This window comes from Lithobates pipiens, unplaced genomic scaffold (assembly GCF_037356315.1).
Source record: "Lithobates pipiens isolate NorthernLeopardFrog02 unplaced genomic scaffold, aLitPip1_a1.2 Scaffold_19, whole genome shotgun sequence".
Taxonomy (NCBI): domain Eukaryota; kingdom Metazoa; phylum Chordata; class Amphibia; order Anura; family Ranidae; genus Lithobates; species Lithobates pipiens.
This window is the reverse complement of record NW_027507764.1, coordinates 244056464-244078509: the sequence shown is the minus strand read 5'-3', so window position 1 is coordinate 244078509 and position 22046 is coordinate 244056464. Positions and strand designations below refer to the sequence as shown.

Here is a 22046-nt window from a genome sequence, read left to right as displayed (position 1 = left end):
GAGTAAAGAGAAACCTAATAACCTCATAGTGCCTTATCACTTTAAAAACATTTATTAAAACCAATTTCACACATTTCCACTTACATGTATAAATGCACTTAAACTTTGTGCACCAAGGATGTCAAGCACCTCTAAAACAGTTTTTGCAGGGCTACCAGCAATCTGCACACATACACCTTTAATAAAAGGCCACTTCATAGTTCATCTCCACTTGATGACATCACCCAAGCCCAATCATGTAACTTTTTCAGGAGGATCATATATAGATTGTACAAGATGTTGCACCTTTAACCAAAAATGCATTAGAAAATGTTTTACTTTTGTATTCTGCATTTTAATTTGGCTTTTTATTCATTTTCTGTTAGATGCCTCGCTTACTGGTACGTCCTACTAGTTCTGAAACTCCAAGTGCAGCTGAACTTGTCAGTGCTATTGAAGAACTTGTCAAAAGTAAAATGGTAAGAAAAATTGATCAGATAACAAATGGAGGGTGATATTTGTGAAGAGGGACTATGAGAGCTGATATGGACTTTCCTATGTTACAACCATTCGCAATTGTATTACTATTTGCACTACAAAAATAAATATCCAGAACAGAAGTGCAAAATGCAACAATGTTTTAAAATGTGCATTTGCCAGAAGCCCGTCAAGCAAAATAAGAGAGTTGGAATCTTTGGTGCATGAAGGAAACTGATTTATTTTTTTTGGCATGGTAGAAAAATTGGCTTCATTCTGCACACAAGTGGGCTATTAGTATTCCTGAATATTCTCTTTCAGAGTTGGGGTTAAATGAAAAGGTGGTTGTGTCTGTATGTGGGAAGTTATCTCACAGCTTTTTAGAAAGAGCACCTTGTTGATAGTGTGTGATGGTACTGAATTATGGCATTATGGCTGGAGCCTCATATGGGTGTGCATAATTCAAAGTTAATTGTTGGAACAGGGGTGGACTGACAACTCATGGGGCCCCCTGGCAGTAGGAAATTATGGGGGCCCTTAGGCAATCTGATATTATGGGGCCACACAGTATACACACACACACAGTATACAATTACACAGTATACACAGACGTGTTTCTATTGGCTGAGAAGGTACTGGAGAGGTGGGGCAGCTATAATCTTGGGATTTTTAGACCAAAAGGATTTCGGTAAGGGACATTTCAGAGACAGATGTAAAAAAAACACAGATTTTTACATACTGTCCCTGGTTTTACTGAGGCTGGCAACCCTGATGGGGCCCTCGGGCAGTGCCCGAGTGGCCCAATGGTCAGTCTGCCCCTGTGTTGGAATTTCCTAAAGGCCAACAAGTGTTAATGAGGAGGTGGATACACACCACCTTGCACATATAGAAAGACCTGCAGGAGTTGGGACAGTGATAATAATGGAGTATTTTTGGCACCCTGAAAATACATGAGGTCCAGTGTGAAGTTTCTATAGTCAACAATGATTTGGGGAGCCAGATCATCTGCTGGTGTTGGTCCACTGTATTTAACACATCCAAATTCAGTGAAGCCCTCTACCACTTCATGCTTCCCTCTGCTGACCAGCTTTATGGAGATGCTGATTTTATGTTTTAGTAGGATTTGGCACCTGCCCACACTGCTAAAATACCAATACCTGGTTTTATGATCATGGTATCACTGTGCTTGATTGGCCAGCAAACTCACCTGACCTAAACCCCATAGAGAATCTGTGGGGTATTTTCAAGAGGAAGAGCAGAGATCCGAGACCTGACTATGCAGGGAAGCTGATGCCCGCTATCAAAGCAACCTGGGCTTCTATACCACATCAGCAGTGCCACAGGCTGATCGCCACAATGTCACGCTGTATTGGTGCAGTAATTCATGCAAAAAGAGCCCTGACAAAATATTGAGTGCATACTATATTGTACATGGACATACTTTTCAATAAGCCAACATTTCTGTATTAAAGATCCTTTTTTTTATTCTTCTGTTGTAATATTCTAATTTCCTGAGATACTGAATTTTGGGTTTTCACTAGCTTTAAGCCATAATCATCAAAATTAAAATAAAGAAATGCTTGAAATATATCACTCTGTGTGCAATAAATATCTACAAGTTTAACTTTTTGAATTGAATTATTGAAATTAACTTTTTGATATTCTAATTTGTTGAGCTGCACCTGAATGTGGAGAGAGTATTTTGCATTGTATCTTTATGGGTATAATAGTAAAAATAGCCTTTGCGCTAACTAAATATAATTGTCCTACGTATATGATATATAATAGTGAATATCAAATATGTGATAAAAATAGATGAATAAAAAATAATAAAAGTGCTGATATATAAAAAAATGTAAACATGCACTATACTGGATGAATATCAAAGGCAATAAAATGAAATAAATATACACGTGCAAATTGCAATTAAGGTGCTAAGAAAATGCAGCAGAGTCTATTAGCATTCACATAATACTAAATCAAATAAAGTCCATAATGATCCTGCGCAGAAAGTGTGTATAAATCAAACAATGTATGGGTCATAAAGTAATAAGTGCTGGTAGGCAAAACGGAATAAATCACTACTATTAGTCCACAATATTAGGAAAAGTATGCACCATTTCATAGATCCATATAAGTAGGTCTCTTAGAATCATAAACCACGCAAGGAGCACTGAAACTGGTTCCCGCAAGCAGAAGAGAATAATAAATGAAATCCCAATCTGGGCTCTCACCTCCACTCCTTTGTCATAATCGCATCATATTTAGGTAAATCTCCTGCTTGTCCTATTGTCCACCACCAGGGGGTCTTCCACTCTCGTGCTTTACCGCTCGGTAGTATGGGCACATATGTTAAACCACCAGGGGGCCATCCATCCCTGTAGCAGATGTACTACACACCAGGTTGCTACCTCCGCAATGTTGTGCCACTTTTGTTAGGAAGAAATAGCTGCTCCTTTCTCCAGACTGCAATCAGTCTGGAGAAAGGAGCAGCTATTTCTTCCCAACAAAAGTGGCACAACATTGCGGAGGTAGCAACCTGGTGTGTAGTACATCTGCTACAGGGATGGATGGCCCCCTGGTGGTTTAACGTATGTTCTGGAAAATTAGGTAATGCCCAGATGTCTGTTATATAGAGGGCTGTTGCTATTTTTGATACAAGATACAGCACTACTCTTTCTGTGTAAAAAAAAAAAAAAAAACAATGTTTTTTTTTTTTTTTTAAAGCTGCAAGAGCTTGAATCTTAGACAACCTTCTGCTTAAAATTCTTGTAATAGATACTCCCTTGTAGGTAATGGCCCAAACCAACCGCTGCTCTGTTGGAGCAAACGGTTGAGCTGACATGAGATCCGGCAACACCAATAGATCTCACTGGGAAAGACTCTCTTAGTTGGTAACCGAATCCTCACAACTTCCTTCAAAAGCAATGCAGACTGAAGGATTCTTGGCCCATTTAAACTTGTTATGGCCAATATAGCTGATACTTGCAAGCTCAATGATGATAGACTAAGGCTCATGTCCCATCTGGCCTAGAGGAAGTATAGAACTATCACAGGAGGGGCGGTAGGATCAATGTCTCTCTGTACAGAGAAAACGTAAAGTAAGTAGAGTGCCTTTTAGCACTCAAGAAAGTAGAGATCGCTCTGGAGCAACCTGAGTTTCTCAGACTGCCCTTTTAGCACCCTGCTTGCAGCCCCAGTCTGCATATAAGGAGGGGAATTGCCTTCTGTATCCTGAAGTAAATGGCCAGTAAAAACTGAGGCCTTCATGGCCAGTGTAGAGTAGTGTCCATGGCAACCGTGTTCTCCCTTGACAGCCTCAAGAGGAATCTCATGAGAGCTGTTGGGAGAAAAATATATAGGCTAGATTGCAGCTTCCAGCACTTTCAAAACTACCCTCCTTGGCTGAGGATCTCTGCTTGCCTTGACCGACAGTCCCCCGCAGTGCACCTTCCAAGCTGTCTTGTCAACATATTCGTAACAGTGATCCTGTCTAAAGGTTTTAATGGGCGCTGACTTCCTCAAGGTCTTTTTATCACTGTGGCCCGCTACTCATACTGACAATGTTCTTAACTGTGTTAGAACCTGTTCTAGTAGGAATTATAGTAGAAACTGGCAAAGGTGCCCATTCGCCAAAGAAATCATCGGTATGCATAACGTTGTGACCAGAAGACTGGTAACTTCTGGTCTCTGAGTTGAGCTGACACAGCACTGAGACCCTTGTGAACATTCTCAGAGATATGTCTATGCCAAAAGGTAGGCTGTTAAAGTGGATATGTATCTAACCGATCGCTAAATGTACTTATTTTGGAAAGAAAAGGAAAAACATAAATTTGGGATGTAAGGATAGGCACCCTGGTTATCCAGCAATAGAATCCAGCCATCTGGTTGTACTGTTTGAATGGACTCAGTCTTAAAGATCTATAAGAGGGTCAAAAAGGTTTGACCTCTTTCGATCTGCAAAAGGACGCTAGCCACTGTCCCCTATGAACTACAAACAGGGTTGGGTAGAAGTCCTGCAGTCTCTCCCATGACTGGGACAAGGAGGAGGACCCCCTGAGTCTGAAGTGTCTAAATATTGTAGAAGCCCATCCGCTTTTGCGGTGGATTTGGCAGCTCCGTGGGGGAGAAATGGTCTGGAGGAGGAGCAGTGAGGAATATGCCAACGTGACCATGAGTGCCTGATAATTTCCTCCAAGGATCTGTACAGCATGCTGTCGAGAAACCAATGAAGTGCGCCCTCTGGCTCTTACCTCAAGAGTCTCTAGGCATGCGCTCTTCAAAAGGGCTAGTAGGTACCTGTGGTATACCCAAGGATTTTGATTTATGGACCTTGTGAAAGGTTGCTCCTAGAGGAGCGGAACTTGCTAGGAGAGAAAATGTATTTTTCTTTTTTCTTTCCGGTGTTATCAGAGCAGATCAGACTTGCCTCCTGTCACCTCCGATATGGTTGTCTCCAGTTTTCTACCAAACGGTGATCTTGTGCCATAAAGTGACTTGCACCAATTTTGTTTCTAGAAAGGGAGACATTGCCCGGGTCTCAACCATAGGGTCCCCCTAGCCGTGACTTAGTATAGAATTGTCTTGGCCAGGTACCTGGTTGAGACTCTTGCCACTTCTGCAGTAAAGTTTGCCGACACATTCATCTTGGCTAGGGACTGATTATCAGCCTGATGGATTTCCTCCCCAACTGCTGTGTCTGTATCCTGGGACCAGAAACCTAAACCACTAGTAACCAAGGTAAAGGCCACTGCCAAATGGCAGGCCCCTCTTGGCCACCTCATTATTGGACTATCACCGCCTTTACTGAAGGCATGGATTTCAGCAATGCTATATCCAGTTTCTGCCAAGGATAAAACTTGTGTAGACAATCAAAGGAAAAAACCCTCTCCAGACTTTTGCCATTCCTCGGTTTAAATCTCTTCCCTAAATGTAAAAAGGATTGCCATTTTGAAAGGGTAAATATGACTTTGTCTTTTTACCCATGTAATGGCCGTCATGACTGCCTGGATACACAGTTTCACGAAGGAAAAACCAAGCAGCTCCGGGTCTTCCTCTGGTGAAGAGGAGCTACTATTATCTGCAGGTTGCCCCGCTAGCAGAACTGAGTGGTTGAGCACCACATGCCAAGGTGTTGGGTTTCTCTTCTTGTGGCTATACTAGCTAGCAGCTAGGAGGGGGCTGCCTGGCCGGGGTAGTTAAAAGTGAGTTCAAACCAGAATATTGTGCCACCATTATAAATAGACATTTGGAGTTACCTGTTAGCTGCAAATGCCCCCAGGCAGTCTTTACTCACCAGCCTCTTTGGCTTAGGCACTCTGTGCCACAGGATCTGCAGGACTCTTGCTGGGGCGCTGGCTCTGGGGAAGAGGAGCTAAGACATCTTCCTTGGAACTTTTCTCTTGAGTGGGAGCGGCATCCGAGCTATGCTGCTCTCAAGAACGTCCGCCTTTCCCTGGCTCTGATCTTTGAGGGTGTGGGCTGAAGCAAACAAAGCAATCTGCATGAGAGGGCACTTTCTACCTGAAAACTTACCGATATGGTGGTCCCCACCCTAGGTGTTGAGGGCCTTTTTATGGGCAGTGACTGACTCATGATCTGCGGAGAAATGGGATGGTCAGGTGAGATAAGGAGAGCTGAAAAAGTGACAGGAGGAGTAGTAGTTACAAGAAAAAAGGATTCCCCTTTCGTTTTTTTTTTTATTATTTAAAAAAAAATGAAAGCATCTATATACAAATTTACACGCATAAACGTATACATATATACAGTATCTCACAAAAGTGAGTACACCCGTCACATTTTTGTAAATATTTTATTATATATTTTCATGTGACAATACTGAAGAAATTACACTTTGTTACAATGTAAATTAGTGAGTGTACAGCTTGTATAACAGTGTAAATTTGCTGTCCCCTCAAAATAACTCAACACACAGCCATTAATGTCTAAGCTGCTGGCAACAAAAGTGAGTATACCCCTAAGTGAAAATGTCCAAATTGGGCCCAGTTAGCCATTTTCCCTCCCTGGTGTCATGTGACTCGTTAGTGTTAAGACCATACAGCTGTTTAACAGGACAGGTTCCACTCAGAACAGGCCTTGCCATGATCAACCAAAGAAGTTGAGTGTACGTACTCTGCGTCATATCCAGAGGTTATCTTTGGTTAATAGAGGTATGAGTGCTGCCGGCATTGCTGCAGAGGTTGAAGGGTTTGGGGGGTCAGTCAGCACTCAGACCGCACGCTGAATCAAACTGGTGTGCATTGTTGTTGTCCCAGAAGGAAGCCTCTTCTAAAGATGATGCACAAGAAAGCCCTCAAACTGTTTGTTGATGATGACAAGCAGACTAAGGACATGGATTACTCGAACCATGTCCTGTGGTCTGATGAGACCAAGTTAAACTTGGTTCAGATGGTGTGAAGCGTGTTTGGCGACAACCAGGTGAGGAGTATTAAGACAAGTGTGTCTTGCCTACAGTCGAGCATGGTGGTGGGAGTGTCATGGTCTGGGGCTCCATGAGTGCTGCCGCCACTGGGGAGCTACAGTTTAGTGAGGGAACTATGAATGCCACCAGAACAGCAAATGGGGACAGCAAATCTACACTGTTATACAAGCTGTGCACTCACTACTTTACTTTGTAGCAAAGTGTCATTTCTTCAGTGTTGTCACATGAAAATATATAATAAAATATTTACAAAAATGTGAGGGTTGTACTCACTTTTTTGAGCTATTGTGTGTGTGTGTGTGTGTGTATATATACAGTGTATGTACTGTATATATGTGTGTGTGATATATATATATATATATATATATATATATATATATATATATATATATATATATATATATATATATATACGCATACATGTTCCATACCTGCAGGAGGGAGCAGAAAAGAGACAGGCTGGAGCCATGGTCAAGGGTCCTGCCATAGCCCACCATCTCTTTTAGTACTTTTTCCTGCACTAATGTCAATTAAGCACAATTTGCCCTCAGCTAAAATGGTGCCCAGCTTGCCAGCATGCATGCGCAAGTCTGTGCACTCCGAAGACGTCACCGAGTGCACCCCTAGCCTAGAAATACAGAGTTGGGTTGCCACGGGCAGCAAGGAACAGAGTCCCCACTGGGCAGGGTAATGTGAATGGAAATGAGCCACTGCTGGAGGAGAGAGGAAAAACAAATGGCAAAGGCAGTGAGAGATATAAAGGGAGACATAGGCCACCCTGTATGGCACAAGGGCCTAGAAATAGAAAGTATAGCTGGCCCCCCATATTCCACAATGGTCACCAATTTTTAAAGGCAGATTTTGTTCCTAAAGAGGAAACGCTGCAGGAGCCCCATTAAGATCCACAGAAGGGCCTCCCAGGCTATTTAGCACATTTAGCAGCCTGAACGCTGGGACTTTGCGCTGAAAGAGACCGGATACTGCACTGAGACAGAGGTGGGTACAAGTACTGCTTGCTCTTCACTGGTGCGTTAAGGCATGAGGGAAAAAAAGAAGAATGGCGGGCGGCAAACTAGTCCTTTCTATTTCATACATTGTGGGACACAGAGCTAGGTTAATATTCATTGCCTGCTGGGTTATACTCCGGATGAATGGACACTGACTAATACATGGACTAATGCACCTCACTAACCGATCCATGACTGCTGCTTCTCTCTGCCAATCCCTTCACTGGCTTCCCCTAGCCCACCGTGTAAAATTCAAAATACTAAACATAACATACAAGGCCATCCACAACATCACCCCCAGCTTCATCACCAACCTCATCTTCAGATATCACCTAAATCATCGTCTCTGCTCCTCCCAGGACCTCCTGCTCGCTAGCTCTGCTAGCTAACTGTCCCCAAGCCACCCCCATTAAATCATTCTCTGCAGCTATTACCTTTTGTACCACCTCCCCTTTAGAATGTAAGCTCTACGAGCAGGGCCCTCCTGTACTTTTTGTATTGAACTTTACTGTAATTGTGTTGTCCCTCCTATACATTGTAAAGCACTGCATAAACTGTTGGCGCTATATAAATCGTGTATAATAATAATAATACTTCAGTTTTTTACCAGTGTCTGCAAGGTGGTGGCACGGTTTTTTGAGCTCTCTGAGCTCCGGGTCTCTAGTCCCACAAACGATACTTAAATCAATCAAGGGATTGATCAATCGGATCAATTTGACACAGGCTCTATATGCTTAGATAAATGGTACCTGAGCCTCACAAAGAAAACTCAAGATCCTGCAAGGTTTTGCCTGTAATGCGGCCTCCGGGTGCTGGACCCTGCGGAGTGCAATCTTCGACACCACAGCCCTAAGGCATTCCTGCAGGGTGCTATACAGGTCCAAGGGAGTGGACCCTAAACATGAAAAGGGTACCCAGTCCTTGAAGGTCCTCAAGTGACAGGAACCCGCCATTATGGGTGAAGATTGGGCTCTTAGTTTCCAAGCTGCCCTACGCCTGGACGGGTAAGTGAAACCCTTTTATTGTGTCCCAGTGATTGTAACAATCAGTCAAGCTAGCCAGAGGCTGGACACCTGTGTGCCCTTGTGTGTGGCTCTTTTTTACCTGTACGATGGTGCGCCATTTCGCCTTGGTTCGCCATGGTGTACGTGCATTCGCAAGCGTGCCGCTGGGCTCAGCGGTTTATTCGTTTAACGTTCATGGCGCACACGGTTTCGCCGCACATGCGCCGTAACCTTTATCTGGGCATATGAAGATTTGCGTAATTTGCGAACACAGCCACGCCCGTTCGCCAGGACCAGGCACGCACAGAACATTCTGGCGCACAGCTAGCTTATTTATCTATGTATGCCAAGCACGCGATTCTTCCAGAAGGCAGCTGTGGGACACAGAGCAGGCTTGCAGTGGTTAATTTCTCCTTACCCAGGTCATGTGAGTCACCATGTGCTGCTTGGCAGGATTGTTGCATAGGGGCTTGGTGAGCCCTATTAAAGGGTCTCCCTTCTGAGGTGTGTTAATACTACACCCAGGTACTCTCTATTTGTGGCTAGTAAATGTCTTCAAAAAGAGGAGCGAGACTAACACTACAGGGAAGGGCACGCCTATGTTGGCAGTAGTTGCTGAGGAACCTAGTCATATCCCTAGTGTTTTATCCCCTGAAGGACCAGAGACTTCCAGGCAATCTGAGCCGCATGCGCCTATCTGGTATCCCTCTTTTTTGATCCTGCCATGAATTGAATCCCCCCCTTTTTTTTTTTTTTTGATCCTGCCATAAATGTAATCCCTCTTTTAAGATCTTGCCATAAATGTAATGCCTCTTTTTTTGATCCTGCCATAAATTGAATCCCTCCTTTTTTGATCCTGCCATAAATTGCCACTTTTTTTCCCTCACATTTATCTTGACTTTACATTGTGTTGCTACCACAGAGTAATTTACTTCAATATAAGTCTGCATTTTCATCTTCTAAGGAATACAGTTCTCCCTTGGAGTAATAAGGTCCTAATATCTCATGTAGCATTTTTTCTACACACGTCCTTTTGGCTCAACAAAATAACTTTTTATATTGCCTTTCTTTCCTCTCCCCCTTCTCATGTTGGCTAAAAACAGGTGTAGTCACTAACCACTTGAATAATTGGTGGTATCAATTAAATATGTTAATTTTCTGTGATACTAACCTGATAGGCCAATTATGTAGAGATGGAGTTTGCATATGTGTATGTGAGTGTATATATTTTGCCATATTTGTTTCAAACTAGCTACAACTAAGCTCTACGACTAACAAAGTTGACTGAAACTCGTTAACTTTATTGTTTTATTGTCACTCTGTTGTACCAATAAACGACACTTCAAGGATTACAGTTTTGCCAGCTCTTCTTACTACCATCTGTTATTGTGCCTACAGTCAACACTGCTTCACCCTTTATCACCAAGAAAGAACTGTCCTCGGCCCTAGCCGGTGTTCTGCCTAATAGAGTCCGCCCATCAAATGGTGTCCGCTCTGTACTGCGCATGCGCAGCACGGAGCAGACGAAGCTTCGGAAAAACTCCGAAGCTGAACGGCGCCTGCGCCGTGAGTGGAGGTGGTAGCCCCACCATCCAAGCGGACATAGGGTTGTGAATTTTAGAGGGCCCCTCGCGGGCGAGCTTCGCTCGCCACGCTTCGGGCTCGGCCTCGCTCCGCTCGGCTCTTTTTTATTCTAACTCTATGTCCACTTGGATGGTGGGGCTAGAACCTGGACTCACGGCGCAGGCGCCGTTCATCCTCGGCAATTTTTGGAATCTGTGTTCCTGTGTACTGCGCATGCGCAGTACGCAGGGGACACTATCTGATGGAGGACACTATTTTACAAGACACCGGGTTAGAGCACAGGATTGCTGGCACAATTGCCTCTATCCTGAAGGGTGAGTAAAAGTGTGACAGATCCCCCTCCCCGGAGCCTCCTAGTTTGGATGGGGAAGAACTAAAAGCTCAGGATTCTGTGGGGGGCCTGGCAGATGACTCTACTTCCAAGCAATCTGTATAAGAAGATATCCAGTTGATATCTGCCTCTCAGTCGCAGAGGCTTTTGATCCTAACTCTTACCGAAATGGTTCATTCTGCCTTTAAGTTGCCTCTTGCAGAGGTTACTGAGCTCCCCTGGTCCTCTTTGGGATCCCTGAGGCCTCCTCAGGCCACACAGGCTTTCCCCTTACACCGTCTGTTGGAACAGACAGGGTATGCTAATTGGGGACATCCTGACAGGTTTTTTTGTTCCTCCTGAGCTCTTGTACACACGGTCGGACATTCCGACAACCAAATCCGTCGGTTTTTGTCCAAAACTGTTGCATACACACAGTCGGACAAAGTTGTCAGAAAATCTGATCGTACTTATCGTGATGACGCTATTTCGTTAGGGTGGGACTATGTTCAGGCTAGTAGCCAATAGCTTTGGTCTAGGAATTTGATCTGAGTATGCGCGGCACTTTGTCCGATCGGAATTCTCTACACATGATCGGACAAAGTCCGATCTGATCATGTTGTCGGAAAATTTTATAGCCCAGCTGGAAAACTTGGTCCTCCGGATACTCCGACGGAAACAGTCTGATGGAGCCCACACACTGTCGGATTATCTGACAACACGGTCCTATCGGACATTGTCCATCGGGATGTCCGACCATATGTACAAGGGCTAAGAGGTTTTTATAGCCCATGTATGAAAAGTTTAAGAAGTGGTGCATGCCGGCTGTAGATGCAGCAGTCTCTTAACCACTTGCTTACTGGGCACTTAAACCCCCCTCAGTCCCAGACCAATTTTCAGCTTTCAGCGCTGATGCACTTTGAATGACAATTGCGCAGGCATACAACACTGTACCCAAATGACATTTTTATCATTTTTTTCACACAAATAGAGCTTTCTTTTGGTGGTTTTTAGTTACAGCTCAGATTTTTTTTTTTTTGCTAAACAAACAAAAAAAGATGCAAAAAAAAAAAAAAAATCATGTTTAATAGTTTGTTATAAAATTTTGCAAACGGGTCATTTTTCTCCTTCATTGAAGTGCGCTGATTAGGCGGCACTGATAGGCTGCACTGGTGGGCACTGATGGGCTGCACTGGTGGGCACTGATGGGCTGCACTGGTGGGCACTGATGGGCTGCATTGGTGGGCACTGATGGGCATAGTTAAGGCGGCACTAACAGGCACAGATAAGGCGGCACCGATGGGCACAGATAAGGCGGCACTGATGGGCAAAGATGGGCACAGATGGGTGGCACGGATGGACACTGATAGGTACCACTGATAGATGGGACTGATGGGCACTGATAGGTGGCACTGCTGGGCACTGATGGGCGGCACTGCTGGGCACTGGTAGATGACACTGATGGGCACGGATAAGTGGCACTGGGGTGCAGCACCTTTGAGGCAGATTGTGGCCACTGCTGGGTGGCACTGTGGGCACTGCTGGGTGGCACTGTGGGCACTGCTGGGTGGCACTGACGGGGGGGCACTTTTAAAACATTTGGCACTGCAGGGGGCAGGTGGGTACTGGCAGGGGGCAGGTGGGCACTAGCAGGGCTGGCCGTGATCAGGACTGGTGATCGGCTCCGTTATATCACATGTTCAGCTGTCATTGGCTGACAGCTGATCACGTGATAAGGGGTCGGGATCGACCCCTTGCACAGATCGGTGATCAGGCGAGTCTCATGGACTCGCCGATCACAGAGCGCGCCGCGCAGGCCGCTCGTGCACGGGACGACGTCAATAGACGTAGTCCCGGCAAAGGAGATCCGCGCTGTAGCCGTCATTTGGCTATAGCGCGGATCTCAAGTGGTTAAACAAGATCTAAACTTGTCCGTTAGGTAACCCACAGGGCTTGAAAGACCCTGTTGACAAGAAGTTGGAGTTATTATTAAAGGCTTCCTATTCTTTGGCCTGTTCAGCTGTTTCAGCAATTGGTATCTGCCAGTTTGTAAAGGATCAGGTCAGTCGGCCTGATAGGCCTAACCGGTAGGATGATCTGACTGAAAATAACACAGATATTCCTCAAGCTCTCTGTTTTGCTGTTGACGCCTTAAAGGATTCAATACAGCAGGATTCTCGTTTGTCTCTCTCGTCTGTACATATGCACAGACTTTTGTGGCTTAACCACTTGCCGACCGCCTCACGCCGATGTACGTCGGCAGAATGGCACGGGCAGGCATAAGCACGTACATGTACGTGATTTGCCTCCCGCGGGTCGGGGGCCCGATCGGGCCCCCGCCCGGTGCCTGCGGCGGTCGGTTTTCGTTCGGGAGCGATCCCGGATGAGGGGACGGCCATTCATTCATGGCCACCCCCTCGCGATCGCTCCCGACGAATGGAAATCCCCGGTGACATCACTTCCTCTCCTGTAATGTAAACACAGGAGAGGAAGTGATGTATTCTCTCCTCCGTGTCGGTATTTTTCGTTCCGACACGGAGGAGAGCGGATCAGTGAGTTGCACCAACACATCCCACACACAGTAGAACATGCCAGGCACACTCACACCCCCCCTTTACCCCCCGATCACCCCCCCAATTACCCCTGCCCCCCCAGTCACAGTGACACCAATGTCATTTTTTTTTTTTTTTTTTGCATTGGTGTCATTTGTGACTGTAATAACTGTTAGGGCAGTTAGGGTTAGCCCCCTTTAGTTCTAATGTACCCCCCTAACCCCCCCAATAAAGGTTTAACCCCGTGATCACCCCCCGTCGCCAGTGTCACTAAGGCTGGGTTCACATTGCAGCGGTTTATGAGAACGAATGTGATTCGCACCGCACTGCAGTGCAAATCACATCCGATCTCTGTGCGATTCGAGTTCAGCCATTCGCCGCACCCGCCGCACCCGCCACACCCGCCGCACCCGCCGCAAATTCGCACGGGACCCTTTTTTTGGCCCGCAGCAGAATCGGATCGCATGAGTGTTCACACCATGCGATCCGAGTTTGCAGATCGCACTGCGATATGCGAACTGATCTGGGGGTGTCAGTAACATTTCACTGACACTCCCAGCAGTTCGCATAGGGCAGTGTGAACTGCCGCCGGGAGGCATGCGATGCGGGAACCCGCCGCGGATTCGCGGCGTTTCCGCATCGCTCCAGTGTGAACCCAGCCTAATAAGCGATCATTTTTCTGATCGCCGTATTAGTGTCACAGGTGACGCTAGTTAGGCAGGTAGGTATTTAGGTTCGCCGCAGCTTTTTATAGCGCTAGGGACCCCCATATACTACCGCATAAAGCCCCCTGATTGCCCCCTAGTTAACCCTTTCACCAGTGATCACCATATAACTGTTACAGGTGACGCTGGTTGGTTAGTTATTTTTTTATAGTTTCAGGGCACCCGCCATTTATTACCTAATAAAGGTTTAACCCCCTGATCACCCGGCAGGTGTCATTTGTGACTAATAACTGTTAGGGCAGTTAGGGTTAGCCCCCTTTAGTTCTAAGGTACCCCCCTAACCCCCCCAATAAAGGTTTAACCCCGTGATCACCCCCCGTCGCCAGTGTCACTAAGGCTGGGTTCACATTGCAGCGGTTTATGAGAACGGATGTGATTCGCACCGCACTGCAGTGCAAATCACATCCGATCTCTGTGCGATTCGAGTTCAGCTATACAGATAGTATGGCTGAATTCGTGTCGCACCCGCCGCACCCGCCGCAAACTCGCACGGGACCCTTTTTTTGGTCCGCAGCAGAATCGGATCGCATGGGTGTTCACACCATGCGATCCAAGTTTGCAGATCGCACTGCGATATGCGAACTGATCTGGGGGTGTCATTAACATTTCACTGACACTCCCAGCAGTTCGCATAGGGCAGTGTGAACTGCCGCCGGGAGGCATGCGATGCGGGAACCCGCCGCGCATTCGTGGCGTTCCCGCATCGCTCCAGTGTGAACCCAGCCTAATAAGCGATCGTTTTTCTGATCGCTGTATTAGTGTCACAGGTGACGCTAGTTAGGCAGGTAGGTATTTAGGTTCGCCGCAGCTTTTTATAGCGCCAGGGACCCCCATATACTACCGCATAAAGCCCCCTGATTGCCCCCTAGTTAACCCTTTCACCAGTGATCACCATATAACTGTTACAGGTGACGCTGGTTGGTTAGTTATTTTTTTATAGTTTCAGGGCACCCGCCATTTATTACCTAGTCTCACTAGTGTACCCCTAAATTTAGGGGTGTCTACTTTCTAAAATGGGGTCATTTGGGGGGGGGGGTTTGTGCCATCTTGGCATTTTATGGCCTTCAAAACTGTAACGCCCTTAGAAAGCCTGAAGGCGGTGCTTGGTTTTTGGGGCCCCGTACGCGGCTAGGCTCCCAAAAAGTCCCACATATGTGGTATCCCCGTACTCAGGAGAAGCAGCAGAATTTATTTTGGGGTGTCATTTCACATATGCCCATGGCATGCGTGAGCAATATATCATTTAGTGACAACTTTGTGAAAAAAAAAAAAAGTTTGTAATTTTCCCGCAACTTGTGGCAAAATATAAAATATTCCATGGACTCAACATGCCTCTCAGCAAATAGCTTGGGGTGTCTACTTTCTAAAATGGGGTCATTTGTGGGGGTTTTGTGCCATCTTGGCATTTTATGGCCTTCAAAACTGTAATAGGTAGTGAGAAGTGAACTCAAAAAATTACGCCCTTAGAAAGCCTGAAGGCGGTGCTTGGTTTTCGGGGCCCCGTACGCGGCTAGGCTCCCAAAAAGTCCCACATATGTGGTATCCCCGTACTCAGGAGAAGCAGCAGAATTTATTTTGGGGTGTCATTTCACATATGCCCATGGCATGCATGAGCAATATATCATTTAGTGACAACTTTGTGAAAAAAAAAAAAAAAAAAAAAAAAGTTTGTAATTTTCCCGCAACTTGTGGCAAAATATAAAATATTCCATGGACTCAACATGCCTCTCAGCAAATAGCTTGGGGTGTCTACTTTCTAAAATGGGGTCATTTGTGGGGGTTTTGTGCCATCTTGGCATTTTATGGCCTTCAAAACTGTAATAGGTAGTGAGGCGTGAAATCAAAAATTTACGCCCTTAGAAAGCCTGAAGGCGGTGCTTGGTTTTCGGGGCCCTGTACGCGGCTAGGCTCCCAAAAAGTCCCACATATGTGGTATCCCCGTACTCAGGAGAAGCAGCAGAATTTATTTTGGGGTGTCATTTCACATACGCCCATAGCATGTGTGAGCAATATATCATTTAGTGACAACTTTGTGTAAAAAAAAAAAAAAAAAATTTTTTTTTGTCATTATTCAATCGCTTGAGGCAAAAAAATAAAATATTCAATGGGCTCAACATGCCTCTTATCAATTTCCTTAGGGGGTCTACTTTCCAAAATGGGGTCATTTGGGGGGGTTTTGTACTGCCCTGTCATTTTAGCACCTCAAGAAATGAGATAGGCAGTCGTAAACTAAAAGCTGCGTAAATTCCAGAAAACGTACCTTAGTTTGTAGATGTGACAACTTTTGCGCAAACCAATAAATATACAATTATTGACTTTTTTTTTACCAAAGACATGTGGCTGAATACATTTTGGCCTAAATGTATGACTAAAATTGAGTTTATTGGATTTTTCTAATAACAAAAAGTAGAAAATATCATTTTTTTTCAAAATTTGCGGTCTTTTTACGTTTATATCGCAAAAAATAAAAATCGCAGAGGCAATCAAATACCATCAAAAGAAAGCTCTATTTGTGGGAAGAAAAGGACGCAAATTTTGTTTGGGTACAACATTGCATGACCGCGCAATTACCAGTTAAAGCAGCGCAGTGCCAAAGTGTAAAAAGACCTCTGGTCATTTACCAGCAAAATGGTCCGGTCTGAAAGTGGTTAAGAACTGGTCAGCCGAGGTTCCTTGTAAAAAGTTATTGCTGGGGGGTGGTCTCGGCATGGAGGAGTGAGGATGCACATCTTGTGAGCTCCCGGTCCGCGACCCCTCTGCAGCCCTACCAAACAGTCTAGCTGCACATTTCGGCACCTCCGGCCTCGCAGCACATCAGCGGTAGACAGCCAGACCGACGGGGATAAAAACTCGGGTGGTATGGACAAATACCTGGTCCCGCTCCAGCCTCCGGCCTCCACGCCTGATCCGGCCAAGATGGCGCCCATTGCCTCCTGCGCTCCCAGACTAGAGCCACCGGAGGAAGGTGAAAGAAGAGCACCACAGAGCCATGACATGCCTCCGTTCTCCCCACCCAGCGACCTATCTCTGTGTCTCCCCCGCTCACTATCCCTGGCATCAGTGGGCAGTCTGGAGCATAGCGGCCTACCGCCATGGTTCCCCCACTGTCACAGGGCCTTCCCACAGCGGATCCCTCACCCCAGAGCCACGCAGTCAGCCAGCACCTGCCTCAGGCACACAGAGGGAAGCGCAGCTGTTCCACCCATCAGCACTTATGGGAGACAGAACCCGGTGGGCCCTACTCCAAAATCTCCCCACTAAGGAGGACTTTAGCTGCATGGCGGCCAGGATTGAAACGACCCTTACAAATGAGATAACGGGGGTCAAACGGGAGGTCTCGGCCACGAACACACGGGTGGCTACCTTAGTGACTGATGTGACTTCTCTGAACACTGATTTGGCAGGCTTAAAAGACACGCAAGATACCCTTACAGACAGAGTTGCACAGCTGCAACTATTAGTAGACGACCTTGAAAATCGCAGGTGCAATATTAGGATCAGGGACTTGCCCGAAGCTACTGGCCAAGCTGACCTTAAAGTAACAGTCACGGCCATTTTCAACACTTGCCTGGACCGCCCTGCTGACACAGAGATTGCCATAGAGTTCACAGGACTATGGGACCTAGAGGCCCCACTGAGGGCAAGCCACGTGACGTTCTGTGCTGTCTTCACAGCTACTCAGTGAAGGAGGATGTCCTACAAGCAGCATGGCGCAAAGGCAGCATAGACTTTGACAGAGCCCAGATCACTCTACTGCCAGATGTCTGTCGGAGGACTCTCCAGATGCGACGCTGCCTGGGGTCTCTTCTGGAGAAACTGAATGAACAGAGGATCCCCTACAAATGGGGTCACCCATTTCATCTCATAGTGTGCAAAAATGGTAGGCCCTATACACTACAATACTCCTCGGAGGTTCCTTCTTCCTTAGAAACATTGGGTCTACTACCGGTCACTATCCCTCACTGGCTGGCGTTTGTTGTTCCCCAAAGTACCGTAGTCTCCGCGATCAACCCACCGGTCAGACCCCAGAGATCGAGGAGAAACCGCTGATCCCAACGCCGGAGATCGCAGGCACCTCATGACCACGAACCCTGAGTGAGTAGAGCTTCCTCACACATCTTGACACCTGGAGTTTATTGACTTTTGTTAGTAGTTATACCTGAGAGACACCCGGAGCCACCCTTAACAGAGTTCACCATCACGGGTCCCGGGGGGGAGGGGGGAAGGGGGCTGCGGACCTGAACTAACCAACACATGGGTGAGGGCCTGGGCTGGAGAAGGCTGCTTAAGACTTGTGAGTAATTGCCTACCTACAGGCCCCCCAAGACACCCTCAGTGGGTCAGAAATCATCATGGAAAGACTTACCACACTGCCCGACCACCCCCCGGAGACTTACCCCCCCCCCCCATTTCTTGTCACCTAGAGACCTGAGTGCCACAGGTTGGTCGGCCTCCCGGAGACCTCTGTGGGAGACGGGATACCAATCTGAGCAGCCACGGGACCTGTGGATCTGCCACAAAGTTGAGTCGGAGGGTTCCCTCCTTCCCTCCCCCCCCCCCCTCTTTTTTTTTTTTTTTTTTTCTTTTTTTTTTTATCTGTTCCCTCCTCTTGGAGAGGAGGGTTGGTACCTGGGTGGTATAAGGATACATATACTCTGAACTGAAAGGTTTACTATGGTTATCTGTTCTTACATTGTTTTAATGTTATTAACTGTTTGGTGCAGACTGAAGTGAAAATATGTAACGTTTTTTTCTTTTTTTGAGTTGCTGTAGAGATGCCGAAGAAACCCTCTGCAAGCCCGCTTGTGGCTGCATTGACCCTGGGCTGCTGGGGGGGGGGGGGTACTGCACTGACGAGTTCCTCCCTCTACAGTGCCCCACCGCTTCCCCCAATAGGCCCTGCTGCCTTAGCCGGCAGGTTTTCTCCGATAGGAGCATTAGAATTTCCCCGATCCGTCCTTATCCCTGCCCCTTTCTTCACTAGGTTGGAGCTTCTCCCAGCCCCCCACTACCCTTCCTTTCTGCTCTACCCTTACTTTGTCAATGGGCACTTCCCTTCTTTCGGACTCTGGTAGGGACCACAAGACCGGTACAGCGGTGACCCACTCAGATTTGCTTTGGGAAATAGAAGGCTTCTTTGAGAACAATCGGGATTCAGTTCCCAACCTCCTCACGGTCTGGGCTGCTCACAAATTTTACATTAGGGGCATTCTTATCAAGCATGGGCACAGACTCAAGGTTGCTAGAACCAAGGCTCTCTCTGACCTCATCTCCAAATTGCATGCGTGCGAACAGCGACACAAATCACTACCGACTGACGCTCTAGAAGTAGAGGTGAACGACCTTAGAGAGCAAATTAGAGAATTTTCTCTTTCAAGCAAAAAACAGGCTCATGTGGGTTCGTAGAATGAGTATATGGACAAATGCAGTAGGTCCCTGGCGAACGCCTTACGAGCCCAACGAAATGCGTCTTTTATCCCGGCCATATCCTCACCTATGGGCGCTAAAATTCACGATTCACAAGGTATCGCGGAGTGTTTTCGCTCCTTCTATGAGGCCCTCTACAATCTGCACCCCCAGGCGTCGGTAGACACTCTTCGGGCCCAATTGGCAGCCATTGAATCATACCTGGCATCGGCGAACCTCCCCTCCCTTACGTCGGAGGAGATGGAGTCGCTCTCACAACCAATCTCACCAGAGGAATTGTCTGCTGCCTTGGCTGACTCACCCAAGAGCAAGGCGCCTGGCCTGGATGGATTTGCAGTCCCTTACTATAAGACGTTCCACTCCTTACTGGCCTCACCATTTGTTTTGGCCTTTAATGCCATTTTAGAGGGCCAGTCTGTTCTGCCGAAACTCTTACAGGCAAGCATTTCGGTCATACCCAAACCAGAGAAGGACCCGCTTCTCTGTGCTAGCTACAGACCCATCTCCCTGCTGAATTGCGACCTGAAACTGTTTACCAAAATACTGGCGGAACGGCTGGCACCTATTCTTCAACGCCTGATACCTTTGGATCAGGTGGGGTTTATTCGTAACAGGGAAGCCAGAGACAGCACCACAAGAACTGTGAATATTATATAACGAGCCAGGCGCCTTAAAGTACTTTTATGTTGCTATCTGTAAACGCTGAAAAGGCATTTGACAGGGTAAGCTGGCCTTTCCTGCTAGCCACCCTGCGATACCTGGGAGTGCCTCCTCCTATGCTCTCATGGATAACGGCTCTCTACTCTTCACCGACGGCGGTGGTTGGGGTCAATGGGATCGCCTCGTCTCGTTTCAATATTGGCAATGGGACGAGGCAGGGATGTCCCTTGTCCCCCCCCTCCTGTTTGTGCTCTCTATTGAGTCCTTACTCCATCATATCAGACTTAACGCTGACATTAAGGGGCTGGAAACCTCGTTGTATCACCATAAAGTCGCTGCCTTGCAGATGATCTCCTGTTCTATGTCTCAGAGCCACACACCACGCTACCGAATCTCTTATTGGAAATAAGACGATATGGAGCATTGTCGGATTTCAATGCTCAGACGCGTATGAGAAATAACTTCCCCTTTCGCTGGGCATCTCATGCCATACAATACCTGGGCACCAAGATTACCCCGGATCCGCACCTTGTTTTCCAACTGAATTTCCAGCCCCTCCTGAAAGTCTTCACCATGGACCTAGAGAGATGGTCAAATTTGGCAACCTCCTGGTTTGGAAGGTGTAATGTGCTCAAAATGAACGTAATGCCACGGCTTCTATACCTTATGCAAGCTTTGCCTGTAAGGGTTCCCCAATCGTTCTTTAAGGCACTGCGATCCATCTTTGTCAGATACGTATGGCAAGGCAAGCCACCGAGGCCACCGAGGCTCAGCCAAGCCTTACTGCTTAGACCAAAGCACAGGGGTGGGGTTGGATTCCCGGACCCGGCATGGTACTATACAGCTGTCCATATGAACAGGATGGATGACTGGTGCAGGCATTTGGAGGATAAGCTGTGGGTTCATCTTGAGCGAGAGTCAATACCTTTCCCTATTGAGGATTTACCCTGGAGTGGACCTGGCTGTACAGGGGTAACGTTGGCGCACCCCCTTATTGAGCCTACATTAAGGGAACTAGCTAGGTACTTCACCCAGGTGGGCATGCCCAGCTTTCCCTCGCCCATGACCCCTATTATTGGGCACCCACACTTTGAACCCGGTACGGCAGACAAGTCCTTTCGCCTCAATGAAGACCAAGATCTGATAAGAGCGTCTCACTTTCTAGGCTTGAGGGCTTGGAAGAATGTCCCGACTATGTATGAGACACTGGGGAACACAGCCATGGGCAGGTGGAAACTGGCCCAACTCTCTCACTTCCTAAAATCTTTACCAAACAGTGATTGTTTCCACAGACCCTTGACACCGTTCGAGGAACTTTGTTTGGGTGAGGGGCCGATCCGCGGGTCTCTTTCCCACTCGTATCACATTCTGCAGGACCATCTATCTCAGGGAGACCCACCGTTCATCGGAAAGTGGGAGAGGGACCTCAATGTCAAGTTCTCGACAGATCAAAAGACTTGTGCACTTCTTTTTGCGCACAAGTCATCTTTGTGCAGCAAATACCAGGAAATCACGTATAAGATTTTGACTCGCTGGTACAGGACTCCCACAGTCCTGGCAGCCATGTTTCCTGGGCACAGCCCAAGGTGCTGGAGATGCGGTGAGCAAGCAGGTACGCTGCTTCATATATTCTGGGAGTGCTCACAACTGACCCTTTTTTGGGGGCAAGTCCTCAAGATTGTGCATGACCTCACGGCCATTGATCTTAGGGATAATCCATCTGCGATCTTCCTCAACCTGACCTCTCTTTCGGGTAAGAAATACCGTAAGTCTCTATTAAAACACCTCTTGAACGCAGCCAGGGCATGTATACCTAGCATGTGGAAGCTGCAGTCTGCCCCGGCAGTGTCTCAATGGTTTGCGAGAGTTTGCGACATTT

At 46.9% G+C, this 22046-nt stretch overlaps 1 protein-coding gene across 5 annotated transcripts in view; it reads left to right on the top strand.

Moving 5' to 3' along the window:
- The window catches only part of TRIO (trio Rho guanine nucleotide exchange factor), a 751422-nt gene that overhangs the window by 474704 nt on the left and 254672 nt on the right, over window positions 1–22046 (top strand). For all 5 annotated transcript variants that reach the window (XR_013277581.1, XM_077491869.1, XM_077491868.1 and 2 more), the window contains exon 31: window positions 366–458. Coding sequence is in view for 4 of the 5 variants with exons in the window: in XM_077491869.1 (XP_077347995.1) it covers window positions 366–458 (93 nt within the window). In the remaining variant the exon portion in view is untranslated. The remainder of the gene's footprint in view (window positions 1–365; window positions 459–22046) is intronic.